At 42.6% G+C, this 15,714-nt stretch overlaps 1 protein-coding gene across 2 annotated transcripts in view; it reads left to right on the top strand.

Annotated features, from left to right (window-relative positions):
* Positions 1–3,018: 3,018 nt before the first annotated feature.
* COG2 (component of oligomeric golgi complex 2) overlaps positions 3,019–15,714 on the top strand; it is a 47,597-nt gene continuing 34,901 nt past the window's right edge. For both annotated transcript variants that reach the window (XM_069484575.1, XM_069484574.1), the window contains exon 1: positions 3,019–3,219. In XM_069484575.1, coding sequence (XP_069340676.1) covers positions 3,148–3,219 — 72 coding nt within the window. In that variant the 5' untranslated portion in view covers positions 3,019–3,147. The remainder of the gene's footprint in view (positions 3,220–15,714) is intronic.

Below are 15,714 nucleotides of genomic sequence, written 5' to 3'. Positions count from 1 at the left end.
GGTGCCTGCTGTGTAAAGAAATAAGAGAGCATGCAATTAGGGAATATCAGAGAGAGACTTAAAAAGGTTGAAAAATGTGTCAACTAAGTTTCATCCTGAAGAAAGGTACCGCTCAGAGAAAGGAGAAGAAAACTAGGGTATACTGATTGCTTATCATGTGTTCTACTGATGAGGTACTTTATATCCACTTTTTAATTTACTCTGCCTCCAAATACTATGAAGTAGGTATCATCACCCGAGATGATATTCAAATATTTAATAGTAGACAAATATTTAACAGCACAGGTACTAGCTAATCAGAAGCTGGCCAGAGGACCCCTGCTGGATCCATTCAGTCAGGGGGTGGGGCTTAGGATCTTATTTTTAGTTTACAAGGTGTTACAATACTTACCAAGTAGCACGGCTGAGATGGTGCGTGCCAGTTGATCATCAGCTCTGTGTGGGATCCCAGGGCCATGTTCTCTGGGCAGATTTGGGCTTCCTCTCTTGTCCCCACCAGCATCACGGTCCTTCCTGCTGTTCCTGGCTGTGGTGGCCTGAACCACTGCCACAGCCTGTGTCCTGGTGGCTCCCTGCTGCATCTTGGAAGGACAGCAGGCATCGTTCCCCGTCACCATCTCTCCCTTCAGCACCCCCAAGATTAGCACGACAGACGGTACACATTTGGGTTCATTTCTTTACTAAAGGTCTGGGAATACTGTCAGAAGGGAATTACAATGAAGAAAGGAAAGAGTTCAAGTTCTAGCTCATTTAGACTTCCTACAGAGCCTCAAATGGGAGCCAGGGTTTCGCAGACATCTTTGCTTTATCTGCCCAACATTCTCTCCCCTTCCCTGGTGCTGGACTTTGAAGCCAGGCTGTCTGGGTTTGCAATTTGCCACTCAGTAACAGTGTGAGCTTGGGCTAAACGCCCACAGCTCTCAGATTCAGTGTAGGTCAGTTATTAGAGTTGTTGATTTTGTTAGGTACGATGATGGCATTGCAGGTTAGTAGGAAAATGTCTTTTTTTTCCTTTCCATTTTTGATGTGTAAACTGAGGTCTTGGGGGACAGGAAATGATGTGATGTTTGGGATTTGCTTTAAAATATATTCCAGTTAAAAAAAGAAGGTGGTAGTGTCGTGAGAGGGTGGGGAGAGGACAGAGGAGACAGGCTGATAATGGTTGAAGCAGGGTGATGAGTACCTGGGGTGGGGTCCTCGTGCTCTCCAGACTTCTGTGTGTGTTTGAAAATTTTCATAATAAGAGCAAACAAAAAATCAAACAGAAAACAAGGCTTTCACTCCTTTCCCACATCCAAAGGAATGTAACAGAAACAGTGCATTTTGATCCTCTGGGTAGGTTCTGTAACAGAGGCAAAGGGCTGAAAAAGGGCAAAATGTTTTATGATTTGTCCCTTTAAAACCCCCACCCTTTTGGGGAATTAAAACCTGCCTTGCTGCCCGAGGCCAGTAGTCAAAGGGGCAGGAAACTGTTTTCCTGCCTGTTTTCTAGTATCTTAAGCCACAGGATGGCTCAACAGAAGCATCCGGACAAAGTCACGAGATCATCTTCACCAGCGATAAGGTCCACCGAAACCACCACCAATAGCCCAAAGCCGCAACATGTGACACTGGTCACATAGACCGGAGCCCAACCGCTGAAATCCCTCCCCCCTTTAAAAACTCCTATATTTCTGCAACAGGATGGTGGTGTTTGGAGATGCTGGTCTGCCACACTCCTCATTTGCTGGCAAATTAATAAACTTCTCTTTCCTTTTCCTCAAGCCACCTGTCCCTGTTCTTCATTCTCACTGATTCCGCCTCTGGGACAAGTACGGAAGTAACAGTTCCAGCTCTAATCGTATCCGCCGTCTTCTCTAGACACTGAGCCAGGGAATAGTCTATATGACAAGGCTTGCCAGGCCCAATGCTAGGGAGTTGATAGTTTTGGATTCTACACCCACATTTTTTTTAAATGACCAGTTTCCTATTTTGAGTAACCTGAAATACAGAAGTCTCATGGTAAGGTATGGCCTTCCTCTGCCCCAGTCGTTTGTAAGGGCTATCATGGCATTACTGTTATCTCCAAGGAGAAACATTGAGAGGCGAGGCCTGGATGCGTTTACAAAAGCAACCCTGCAGGAAGGAAAGATTTGCAGAATGGAATGTGAAGTGAGGTTTGCGGTTTGAGTTGTCAGAGTCTCGAGAAGAAAAGAGAAATGAATCATTATCATTGACCACGATATTCACAGCGGGAGGAAGAGACAAGATGAGAAAAAAAGCCAGGGAAGAGGAAAAGGAAGACCATCTCAGAGTGAAATAGGGGTGGGGGAGGAGGAAGACAGTCTGAGAAATTGGGGGGAGTGGGGTTTGATTGCACCGATGCCGGCCACACGCAAAGATGTGCCCTTTCCTGGTTGAGATGAAAAGTAAATACGCGCGCACACGTGCTTATCTGCCGCGTTTCGACTAAGCAGGTAGCGAGGCACCGTTTTCAGCCCGGTGAAGACCCGTGCAGAGCAGGGTCCAGCTGCCCACCTTCTCCTCTCCGGGTCCCCGCAGCCGGGCCCGCAGGAGGAGACGCTACCTGTCCGCGAGTGCGGAGGCTGAGGGCGCAGGCGGCGTCTCCACAGGGGACAGCGACGGCGCGGGGAGGGGAGACAGGAGCCCAAGCGACACGTCCAACCTGGAGGCTGGCCTGGGAACCAGACGGCAGGGTTTCGGCCATGCAAAACGAAACGGAGCGGTCTCAGGAAGCAGTCGCTGGAAGAGCCCTGCAGGCCGACTCTTCCCAGTGGAGACGGCTGAGGTGGGAGCCCGGCGTGCGGGTCCGCCCGGTTCCTGCCGGCTCAGCCGCGCCTCGCTGGGAGCCGGACGGGCCCAGGGGCGCCCGCGCGAGGCTGCAGTTCCGCCCTCCGTCGCAGGGGGCAGCACGGGCCGGCCGGCTCCGCGGCGGCGGTCCCCGCGCCCCTCTTGGCGGCGGCCAGGCGCCGTCCGCCCGCGGCGCCCTCGCTCATTGGTTGCGGTGCGGGCGCTGCCATGTTGGCGGAAGCGGAGCCTCCTGTGCCGTGGAAACTGGCGGTGGCCGTGGGCGCCGCGTCGGTCTGCGCAGCCTCCTGCGTCTTCTCCTAGGTTGGGTCTCTACGCCGAGAGGCGGCGGCCGGCGGGATGGAGAAAAGTAGGATGAACCTGCCCAAAGGGCCGGACACGCTCTGCTTCGACAAGGACGAATTCATGAAGGTGCGCGCGGCCTCCGCTTCCCGGAGTTGGCTCGTGGGGTGCTCGCCCCGCTGTGCCCTCCGGGGCCCTCTCCTCGGGCTGCTGCCCCTGCCTGCGTCCTGCCCCGTGCATGCCCGGTGTCAGGTCCGCGATCGGGACCACGCTGCACTTCGCAGTGAGTCTCTTGGCCTCAGGTTCGGCAGGTGCAGCGCGGAGAAAGCACTTCTGCAAAATCGTGCATGTTCAGTGAACAGGCCTGAAAGTTCTGGGCAAGTGGTTTTGAGGTGAATGTCAAAGCCCCTGTTCTTACCCGGCCCTATTACCGTGCAGTGCAGTCAGGTTGCCGGTCCCCTTGTCAGAAAGAAGTTTGTTTACTTTGGAGCTCAGTACGTGTGTGTTGAACAAATCTCTGAACCCATGTGCCTACCTAGGGGTCGGGTGCGGGGAGAGGGGTGGAAACTTAATCTAAAGTTTTGACTGGCATTCATCTAGAGCTTCTCAAATGGGATATTTAAAAGCTTGAAAAATTCTTACTGACCTTGTTGCAGTACAAAGCAAACCATTCCTGTTTTCTGAAGCTGCCCTACTTCTTTTTATAAAATGAACTTGGAGTGGGTTTGCAGGTAATTGTAGGGCATAAGCTTACAGAACAGAAATATAAACTGAAAACATTTCACTGACCGTAAAGGATCATCAGGCACAGCCTTAAAAATGCCCAGGCTTTGAGTCAGAGCTAGAAGGAACTTTCCCTGCCTATTTGGTGTATCCCTCCGGGTCTGAACTTAAACCATTCAAAAAATACATTCATATTTAATTTCTTAAGGGATGGGATTTTTGACACCACTTAGTAGCTGGTTTCAGTGTTAAAAAGCTAAAACTTGGCTCATTAGTGGACACCTAAAATTTTAAACAAGTGAGTTTAAATCTCTTATTGTTCTGCTTTTTTGATGACTTTTGAAGTCATAATATGTTTTTTTCTTTTTCTAGATTGATTAGCCTATCCCTTTTTGATACTTGCATTCAGATCACATCTCCAAAGCTCTGGTTTTGAATAAGTATTTATATCTGGATCCCTGCAATGTGACCATATCATTTTTCACATGTGAGGCTTATCTACACCCGAGGCTAATGCACCTTGTTCTTGTACAGTGGTATTCCTGCTAAACCACGCAAATAAAAAACAGACTTGAATGAGATGTCCAAAAGAGTACACAGAGTCCACTCACTGACCCAGAAACCCTTTGTTCCACCCCTGGCTAAGAGATACCCTGAAACCAGGGTGGAAAGAAACAAGTAAGGATACGTGATGGGGAGAGGTGCACTGGAAGAAGGAAGGGCACACGTAGAAATCAGGGGTCTTGTTGTGAATTCAAGAATCTCGGAGTACGGAGTAATCTTGTCCATCTCTCAGTTTCTTCAGGCTTCCTTCAAGCCCAACACCAGCATCCTCTCTGACTCACTAGCCCCACCACCTTTCTCACTCTGAGCTGACAGAATGCCTTTGCTAAATGCAGCTTCAGGAAGTAGGAATCACAAAATGTAAGTTCTAAAATAGAGCTAGGGAGAGAGCAAACCGGGGAAGTGACTGGAATGCCAGCAATTTTATATTCTTTCATGGCTCTTATACCTCTGAATATGCCATACATTTTGTAGTGCTGGTAAATGACAACTTCATATGCAGAAGAAAATACACAGAAGGGCTCTTTTGTGTAAAATGTTGATTTTCTAGGTGGAACCTGAAAATCCAGGTTATTTGCAATCTGTACTTCCTTTTAAGAGACATTTTATAAGTTCTGTGGCAGAAAGGATGGGTGGAGTGCTTGCTGTCCAGCTTATATTTCTACGTGCGTCTCATTCCACACAGGTTGTAACTGGATAGGTTTTGTGCACGTGAGAAGGTTAAGATACCAGGTTTACACAAAGAGTTGAGATTGCTTGAAATCCGGTTAGTTGGTGGGAAACTGTCATTAGGTTGTCAAAGATGATGAGGGCATGCTAGTGCAATGGTAGCAGTTGTTCAGCAGGCATTCGTTGATCACCTACTGTGTGCCAGCCAGCAATCTAGACATGAAGGTGCAACGATAAAGAAGATAAAGTTTTGGCTCTTGAGCATGGGGATGGGAAGAATGTGCGAGTTGAGAAACTGCACTTAGTCCAAAGTGGCTGGAGTATGGAAGAATGGCCAGGAATGAGACAGGAGAGGCAGAAAGGGTGGGCTTGCAAGTTGTAATGGTCCTTGTGTACTATACTGAGGCGTTTGTGCTTAATGTAGTATTCATTGTGGAGTTAGAGTCAAGTTGAAACTGGAAAATTGCATGGTTATATCTGTTGCATGGGATAGGAGGCTACTTAAGAAGTTATTTCAATGCTCCTTATGAGATCTGCAAAATACAGGGGAGGACACAGGTTTGTGAAAGATTTATAAGTGATCAAAAAGCAGGAGTAGCAGATGGAAGAATTACTGGTGCGGGGTTGGTGGTGGCATCGTACTGTTTGCTTTGTCAGCTTAAAAACCAGTGGGAACACCCTTAGAGAGGGTGGACAGCCAACTAATAGATGAAATGGGACATCAGATATTGGCAGTAGGAGAGAGAAGGTGATATGCTAACAAGGGTAAATTAGACCCACTTACCTAGGTGTGCTGTTGAAATCACATCCTTCCCTTCTATCTCGGTGTGTGACCTCAGCTCCTGTTTTATAGAAAAAATAGAGGCCATGAAGCGGGAGCTCCTTCATCTTGGTGACAACACCCCATCTAGCCTTTGCACCTGTTCTTGCCATCCCCTTGCCTGTTGTGTAGGGGCTTTCCTTTCTCCTGCGGTCTGTCTCCCAGGCTTGGATCCCATGTCCTCTCACCTTCTCAGGACCCCGTTGTTCTCTGCCCCTCCGCACTCCTTCCCATTGGCTTTCCCACACTCCTGTTCAGGCCCTTCCACTTGATCCTCCCACCTACAGTTACTGCCCCGTCGCTCTCTTCCATCTCACAGCCACACGCTCCAGAGTTATCTTTACTTTCTCTCCTTTCACTCTTAAACTCACTTACCATCATTCCACTAAACAGTTCTCACTGAAGTTAGCTAGATGTAAGTCAGTGCAGACTTTTTCTGTGTCCTTCCTTGACCGCTTAGCTGACCAAATGCTCTCTTCATTTGTTTTCTGAGACCCGTGCTTTCTAGTTTTCTGTTTACTTCTCTGGTCTCCTTGTCTCTTTTGTATAATCATTCTCCTTATAGCCATTTAGTGGCTGATTATGGCCGCAGTCACATGTCCTCTCCTTTCCACACACTGTACACTTTCCCTGGGTGACCCACTCCTATAGTCCTGTAGGTGACCACCTATCGGCAGGCGACACAGATTCATGTCTCTGGCCCAAACGTCACCTGATCTCCAATCTCATGTACTCAGCTCCTTGACGTTACTTAGATATCTCTGTGGCACTTCAAACTCAGCATGCTTAAAACTGAATTTGTGGGGAAAAAAAAAAACCCAAAAAACTGAGCCACCTCCGCTCAAACCCAGCTCCCTTCGAGTGTTATCTGTCTCAGTAAATGCTCCACCATCCATCTGGCTGTGAGTCAGAAAACCAGGCATCGTCCTTGATAATGCCTCTCTCCTTCATCTTTCCAAAACCCAATCTGTTACCAAGCCCTGTGATTTTTACTTCCTAAATATCTCTTAGATTCATCTACTCACCCTTCCTCTTTTCCTATCTTCTAAGTTGTCGTTATTTCTGGCCATTATCTTCTAATGGCTTCTTACCGGTCTCCTTGCGTCCGTTCTTGCCTTTTTCTAGTCCATGTTCTATGTTGCAGGCAGGGTGCTCTTTTCAAAGTGCATGTCTAACCTTGTGTGGAACAGAAGCCTGGTCAGACTCTGCCTGGTCCTGAGAAAACATTTTCCAGGACATCTGAAGTATTCCAAAGCGGCTCGGTGCATAGATGGGCAGTTTCTATGGATATGCATTTGTTTCTATGCTGAGTCAAAAGTCTGCCCACATTGAACTTTTATTCATCAGTTCCTTTCGAGAAACCCGCCTCTTAGTGGCCTTGTTGACCCTCCGCGTTGGCACACGATACCTTTTTAATGAAAGTAGGAATTGGGAACCCCCTTCTGGTCAGCATCCGCAATGTTAATGAACTAGGAGGAGATAAACTACGGTAATGCCTCCTTATCCACCGTTGGTTTCGCTTTCTGAGGTTTCAGTTACCTGGGATCAGGCTAAGTCTGAAAACGTTAAATTGAAAATTCCAGAAATAAACAATTCCTAAGTTTTAAATTTTACGCCGTTCTGAGTAGCATGAGGCAATCTCGTGCCACCGCCCTCCTTCCTGCTGGAATTGAACCGTCCCTTTGTCCAGTGTGTGCGTGTGTTACCCGCCTGTTAGTCACTTTGTAGCTGTCTGTCATGAGAGTGAAGAAACATGGTGTATACAGGGTTCGGTGCTATATGTACTAGAAACATAATAGTATGACACTTTCCTTTCTAGATGTGGGAACTTTGGGATGTGTGATGTTTGGAATATAATCAAGAACAGCCCAAAAGATGTCACATAGTCCATATGCTGAAGCTCTTGCATTTTACCAGTAGGGACAAGATTGAGGGCCATCTCTTATTTCAGAAGAAATTCTAACACAACTGGTGCACCGGACCCTTGGCCTGTGGGTGAAATATAGTAACTGTGACAGGAGGGAAGAGTGGGCTATTTGAGGCAGACTCAGTGACAACGGTAAGAGACACTGCCCCTGCCCGGCTGACAGAAAAGGAAAAGAGAAAAATGACAAAAAGCAGATCCAAGTCCAGTGTTGCTGAGTGCCCTACGCAACCCTTCGTTTTGCAGCAACTAAAATGCTTCCCTTACAGGTGGTTCACAGTTTGACTCTAGTCTTATGAAAAGCTTGAATTCTCTTCAGCTGCAGTTTGAGACAGAAATAAATAATATATTTGAGACTGACTGCCACAGAAATCCTAATTACCCATATATGGAACTTATGCTACACTTCATTTTATAGAAAACTTGTGTCATGTGAAATACTTTTCTTGATGATACAAGATCATTACCATTGGACATACACTGTTTATTCAATTGGCCCTTGGTAAAAAGAAGTTCTGACTTTCAAAAAAAAAAAAACCTTTTTGGGCTGTCCTTGCTTTTGATTTTCCAGTTCACTTTTTGCAATATTATGAATTCTATCACTTGAATAAAATGTTGAACTCGTGGCCCCTTGAGTTACTGATTATTACTTGTGATATTTCTTTGTTTAAAATCAGATAACAAAGCATGGTGTAAATAGATCATTTTTGTAACTTAATTAGTTGTATAGCATCTAACATAAAATTTCTTTGAACATTTAACTAAACGAATTAATCATAAACTGGGGCTTAGGCTTCCTCAGGTGATCCTAATGCACAGAGTTGAGCATTTCATAACAACATGATTATGCTAAAGAGCTCAAGAAATTAGGTTGAAAAACTAAGCTCAAACACCGCGTAGATTATCATTAGTGTTAAATTTGGGTAAAAAGGAGAGAGAAAGAGAAGAAATCAGCTGGAACAGAGCTCAAATATTTGTTAAATGAATTTGACAGGATATGGTTTTTCTTTGCCTTTCATCAATATGTCAAACACAGGTATAGTATTGAACAGAGGAGTTAGAAAATTGATTAATCTATTCGAACATCAGGTCCTTAGAATTTAAGTGTTATTATTTCATAGAACTTTTAAGGTTATCTGTCCATGGATGCTGGGAAGCTCTTGAGCATGCATTTTGAATTTTTCAAGCCTGAATAATTTGGTAACCAAACAAAGGTTTAGAATGAGCTTTGGGAGACACAAGTTCCAGACCGACTGGGTCAAGTGCCAGTGAGGCCACACAGCTCTGGGGACAGGACCAGGCGTGAGGGCAGGGCCGGAGGAGAGCCTCCAGGGATGTTTCTGCCCACGTGCTTCTCTCTGAGGTAGGATGCTTTCCCCACAGTTTTCCCCATGGCTAGCTAGCTCTTTTCTGTCATTTGGATCTCAGCTCAGATGTCACCTTGTCAGAATCTTCCCTGGTTATCCAAGTGCAAGTACCTCCTTGTCACTCAACTTTCAGTGTCCCGTTTTCTTTGTAGCACTTTTCACCATTCATCAATATCGTGTCTATTTGTTTGTTTTCATGTTTATTTTCTCATTTCTGCATTAGAATATATGCTCCTTGAGAACAAGGACCTTGTCTTTGCTTTTCATTCCTCTGTCCCCAGTTCTTTTAGCAGTGCTTGAGTCAACACAGTGAATATTTAAATAAAGTTTATTGAATATACAGGGCATTTACTCATCTCTGTCCTTTGGTCTTGAAGAATGGTTTGAAACACACACAGAGCTCATGCTAATTTTTAAACCCCAATGTAGTGCAGAGATTAGCACTTAATATTTTGTATTCACTTTCGTCTCAGTGAGATTGAACATGTTTTGAGGGCAGAGATCATATCCTTAGCTTGGTGTTCCCCCCTCGTAGAACCTTCCATCATCATGAATACAGAATGATGATGCCAGGGAGATCTGGGTTCTGTCCTGGCTGCAGCAGCCAGTGAGTCTATAATTCCGCATATTTGGCATTCAGCATGAGGCAGTTTGGAGAATTTTGATCTTCTGTTGATTTATGAAATTTTCTCAATGTTAAAGATACTAATATTTGGGTCTCAGGCAAGCTTTAAATGATTAATCCCCCAGTTCTCTTGTATTAGTCATTATTTGCCATCCCTGAGTGCAACAAGTTATTAAAGCACCTACACTTTTACACTTTGGTTTTAAATTTGATTGGTCACTGCTATTCTAGTTAATGGTTCTTAAATTGTCTGCAGCTGGTCTGTTTTGCTGACTTATTTTCCTGTATTCTAATGCCTCTTGTGATTTGTTGATCAACTTCTGGCTTTCCCGGGAATTTGTACAAACTGATTTTAAAGTTTATTTAGAGAAAGACAAAAGACCCAGAATACCCAATACAACACTGAGGAAGAAAAGTAAATTCAGAGGATGGACACTACACACACAACCTGAAGACTGACCATTAAGGCTAGGATAATTAAGGCAGAGTGGTATTGGTGAAAAAATAGACATGTCAATGGAACAGAATAAAGGGTTCAAAATTAGATCTACACAAATATAGCCAGCTGATCTTTGACAAAAGAGCAAAGGCAATACAATGGAGAAAAGGCAGTCTTAACAATGGTGCTGGAACAAGTGGACATACCACATGTGAAAAAATGAATACAGACATAGACCTTTGACATCTTTCACAAAAATTAATTCAGAAAGACTCACAGACCTAAATGTAAAACATGAAACTATGAAACTTCTAGAAGATAACATAGGAGAAAATCTCGGTGACCTTGGATCCTGCAGCCTTAGTATAAGCGCTTATTAGTTCCAGGACTTTTTTTGTTGCTTCTTTGGGATTTTTCTACATTATCTGAGAGCAAACAAAGTTTTATTTGTTCCTTCTCAATCAATATAGCTTTTATATCCTTTTCTTGTGTTACTTCATTAGTCTGGACTTATAGTACGATATTGAATAGGAGTGGGGAGAGAGGACATCCTTACCTTATTCCCCCATCATAGGGGGAAAGCTTCTAGTTTCTCACTATTTTTTTTTTTTTTTTTTTTTTTTTTGAGACAGAGTCTCACTCTGTTGCCCAGGCTAGAGTGAGTGCCGTGGCGTCAGCCTAGCTCACAGCAACCTCAAACTCCTGAGCTCAAGCGATCCTCCTGTCTCAGCCTCCCGAGTAGCTGGGACTACAGGCATCCGCCACCATGCCCGGCTAATTTTTTCTATATATATTTTTAGCTGTCCATATAATCTCTTTCTATTTTTAGTAGAGGTGGGGTCTCGCTCTTGCTCAGGCTGGTCTCGAACTCCTGAGCTCAAACGATCCGCCCACCTCGGCCTCCCAGAGTGCTAGGATTACAGGCGTGAGCCACCGCGCCCGGCCTAGTTTCTCACTATTAATGTGATGTTAGCTGTGGGGTTTTTGTAGATGTTCTTTGTCAAGTTGAGAAGTTCCTCTCTATTCCTAATTTTCTGAAGGTTTTTTATCATGAATGGGTGTGGATTTTGTCAGATGCTTCTGTATCTATTAATATGATTATAGTATTCTGCTGATGTGGTAGATTACATTAATAAATTTTCTATTGTTGAACCAGCTTTACATATCTGGTAGTTTTTGAGAATAAATCCTATATGTTATGGTGTGTGATTTTTTAATACATTGTTGAATTTAATTTGCTATGTTTTGTTGAGGATTTTTGTATCTATGTTCATGGGAAATATTGGTTTATAGTTTTCCTTTCTTGCAATATTTTTCTTTGGTTTTGGTATCAGGATATTACTGGCCTCATAGAATAAGTTAAGAAGTGTTCCCTCTGCTTCTGTTTTTCTGGAGGGAGATTGTAGAATTATATATTTCTCGTAATTGTATAATTTCTTCCTTAAATCTTTGATCAGTTTCACTAGTGGCCATGGGATCAGTAGTGATGACCCCTCTTTCACCTGATATTAATGGATTTTTTCTTGTTTTTCTTGGCTAGAGACTTATCAATTTTATTGGTCTTTTCAAATAACCAGCTTTTGGTTTCATTGATGTTTCTCTGTTAATTCCCTAGTTTTAATTTCCTTGATTTGTGCTCTGATTTTATTTTTTATTTTTTCCTGCTGATTTAGATTTAATTTACTCTTTTTTCTCTAGCTTTGTAAGGTAGAAGCTTAGATTATTGATTTTAGATCTTCTTTTCTAATATTTGCTTTCAGTGCTGTATTTTCCCTTTAAGCACTGTTTTACTGCACCCCACAAATTTTGCTAAGTTGTATTTTTATTTTTACTTAGTTCAAAATATCTTTTCTTTTCTCTTCTCTTTTTTCTTTTTTTGGTCTCATTTGTTATTTAGAAGTGTATTTAATTTCCAAGTACCCGGGGGGGGGGGGTGGCGTTGTAGACATCTTTCTATTATTTATTTCTAGTTTAATCCCATTTGGTCTGAGAGCATTCTTTGTATGATTTTTATTTTTTTAAATGTAAGTGTGTTTTATGGTCCAGAATGGGTTGTCTTGGTGAATATTCCATGTGAGCTTGAGAGGAAGGTGTATTCTGCTTCTGTTAGATGAAGTAGTCCATAGATTTTCATCATATTCGGTTGATTGATGGTGCTGTCGAGTTCAGCTGTATCCTTACCTGTTTTCTGCTGGCTGTATCTGTCCATGTTTGATAGAGGAATGTTGAAGCCTCTAACTGTCATAGTGGATTCATCTGTTTCTTGCAGTTCTATCAGTTTCTGCCTCATGTATTTTGACGCTTTGTTGTTAGGCACGTACACATTAAGGATTGTTAGATCTTCTTGGAGAATTAATTAATTTGACTCCTTTATTATGATGTAATGCTTCTCTTTAATAATTTTCCTTGCTCTGAAATCTGCTTTATCTGAAATTAATATAGCTACTCTAGCTTTTCAGTTACTGTTACCTAAGAATTTTTAATGCTTCTGAATATTTAATTGGTAATACTTAAGTTTTTTCTTTTTTAAAAAATTGAGATACATTCACATAACATAAAATTCAGCATTTTAGAGTGTACATGTCACTTGTTTTTAGTGTATTTACTGTGTTGTGTAACCATCACCACTATCTAATTCCAGAATATTTCCATCATTCCAAAAAGAAACCTTGTACCTGTTAGCAGTTAGTTCCAATTTTCCCCTCCCACCATTCCCTGGCAACCACTAATTTACTTTCTGTCTATGGATTTACCTACTCTGGATGTAATACATGGACTCATCCAATACGTGTGTGGTTTTCTTCACTTAGTGTAATATTTTCATAGTTCACCCATGTGGTAGCATGTAACAGTGGTTTATTTTTATGGCTGAATAATATTCCATTATGTAGATATACCTCATTTTGTTTATTTCTTCATCAGTTGATGGGCATATGGGTTTTTTTTCTGTTTCTTGGCTGTTATAAGTCATGCTGCTATGAACATTCATGTACAAGTTTTCTACTCTATCAGGTATACCTAGGAGTGGAATTGCTAGGTAATTCTACGTTTAACTTTTTGAGGAACTGCCAAACTGTTTTCCACGGTGGCTGCACCATTTTACATTCTCACCAGCAATGTATGAGGTGTCCAGTTTCTCCATATCTTCACCGACACATATTTTCTGCTTCCTCCCACCCTTTTTCTTTTTTTTTTTTACCACAGCCATCCTAATGGGTGTGAGATATTATCTCATTGTGATTTTGATTTACATTTTCCTAATGACTAATGATCTTGAGCATCTTTTCCTGTGTCTGTTGGCCATTTGTATATCATATTTCTTTGGAGAAATGTCTATTCAAATCCTTTGCCCAGGCTGGGCATGGTGGCTCACGCCTGTAATCCTAGCACTCTGGAAGGCTGAGTAGGAGGATTGCTTGAGGTCAGGAGTTCGAGACCAGCCTGAGCAAGAGCGAGACCCCATCTCTACTAAAACTAGAAAAATTAACCAGGCGTGGTGGTGTGCACCTGCAGTCCCAGCTAGTTAGGAGGCTGAGGCAGGAGGATTGCCGGAGCCCAGGTAGTTTGAGGGTGCTGTGAGCTAGGCTGATGCCATGGCACTCTAGCCCAGATGACAGTTTTCTGTCTCAAAAAAAAAAATCCTTTGCCTATCTTTAAGTTGGGTTATTTGTCTTTTACTTGTTGAGTTTTAAGAGTTTCATGTATGTTAAACCCTTGATTTGAAGATATTTTCTCCCATCTGTATGTTTTCCTTTTATTTTCTTAATACTGTCCTTTTATGCACTAAAGTTTTTAAGTTCAATTTATCTATTGTTTCTTTGATTGCTTATGCTTTTGGTGTCATAGCTAAGAAACCATTGCCCAAGGTCATGCAGATTTTCACCTTTGTTTTCCTTCTAAGAGTTTTATAGTTCTTAGGGTTAAATCTTTGATCCATTTTGAGTTAAATTTTTTGTCTATGGTGTGAAGTTGGTGTCCAGATTCATTGGTTTGCACGTGGATATCAGTTTGTCCCCACACCATTTCTTTCCCCATTGGATGGTCTTGGCACCCTGGTCAAAAACCATTTGACCATAACTATGTTGGTTTTAAGTTCTTTTTAAATGTTTACTAGATCTACAGTATAAAAATATTTATGGCAAATGAATAAGTGTGTGTTGTTATAAGCCATTGTGAGTTTGGGGTTATTGTCACAGCAAAAGCTGCCTGATGTAGATGTCCTAAGTAACTTAGTTCTTAAGCTGTGCAACATATGTTTATTTGAGAACAAATATGTAATTGCCAAGTTGAGTACTAGTATTACCTAACAGTATTTGCTCACTGGAGCTGGGGTATGCAATTTAGAACGGCTTCCTGAAATTCAGATCCAGACGGAACTTCAAAGAATATTTAACTGAGGTAGGTAAAGTGATCTTGCCTTAAGTCTTACAGCTGGTTAGGATCAAGGCCGGGATCATAAACTGAGTCCTGCTCCCATGTTCTTTCTGTGATGTGCTATGTAAGTGTGACTATAAGGTGTTATCTCTGCTTATCTTTGCTCTCAAGGAGCAAAATGTCCTGGCTGATTCTGGCCACAGATGAAGGAGTAGGTGGGTTTTCAGTAGGTGGCTGTGAAGTTATGGATCGGCAAGAAGTCTTCTTATCTGACATCATCAGAGCAGGTATTTGGTTGGTTAACTAAAACCGTTTAACAAGTACTCTTGTACATTTCTTTTCCGTTGATGTGGTGCCAAGCTCTTTTCTCTGAAATATTGATATGCTCATTAAAGTTCCGTATTTTCCTCTTTGCATTCAGTTTGTTTCTTTCAGTTGAATGAGAACCTGAAGACATTTCCAAAGAATCTGGTTGTAGAATCCTTCTAGATTTGTGTTGTCCTCCTGCCCCCTGCCCTCCCAGGTTCATGGTTATCTCGTGCAAAATTTTCTTCGCCATTTGCATGTGTCAGATATTTCTAAAGCATCTGCCTTAGTTTTCATAAAAAACAATTATCTTGTTTCCATTCATATTTCATTAGTTTATACAATGCTTAATAAAATTATGTAATTGTGATAGTAGGTTCAAGTGACCTTAACAAGTTTGGGAATCATCACATCTGATTCTTGGTGTCCAAAGTGCTCAATTAGCAAGAGTAAGAGTCACAGGAGAAGTGAACAGTCACGTGCTAGCTACAAGCGTGTCAGCCTGCCAGGGGCCTCGGAATGCTGTAAAGGGGAAGCAGAAAGCGTGGCTAATCCTCTGAGAGCAACACTTGGAAGTTGCTTAAGCAAGCTTCTGAACATCTGTTCAAATGGAATACTCAAAATCCATATAAAATGTTAGTGCACGTTTGTATGTATCATGAAAAGACATCCAAGGTATATTGTTATATGAGGAAAAGCAGTTTACACAACAGCACGAGTATTAAGATTCAGTGTGTATGTGTGTGTGTGCACATGTAAAAAGTCTGGAAGGATGTGACTCACAATGTTAAATAGAGAAAAAATATATTAATG

The sequence above is a fragment of the Eulemur rufifrons genome, chromosome 11 (assembly GCF_041146395.1).
Source record: "Eulemur rufifrons isolate Redbay chromosome 11, OSU_ERuf_1, whole genome shotgun sequence".
In the NCBI taxonomy this organism is placed as follows: Eukaryota; Metazoa; Chordata; class Mammalia; order Primates; family Lemuridae; genus Eulemur; species Eulemur rufifrons.
This window is presented reverse-complemented; position numbering and strand designations above follow the sequence as displayed.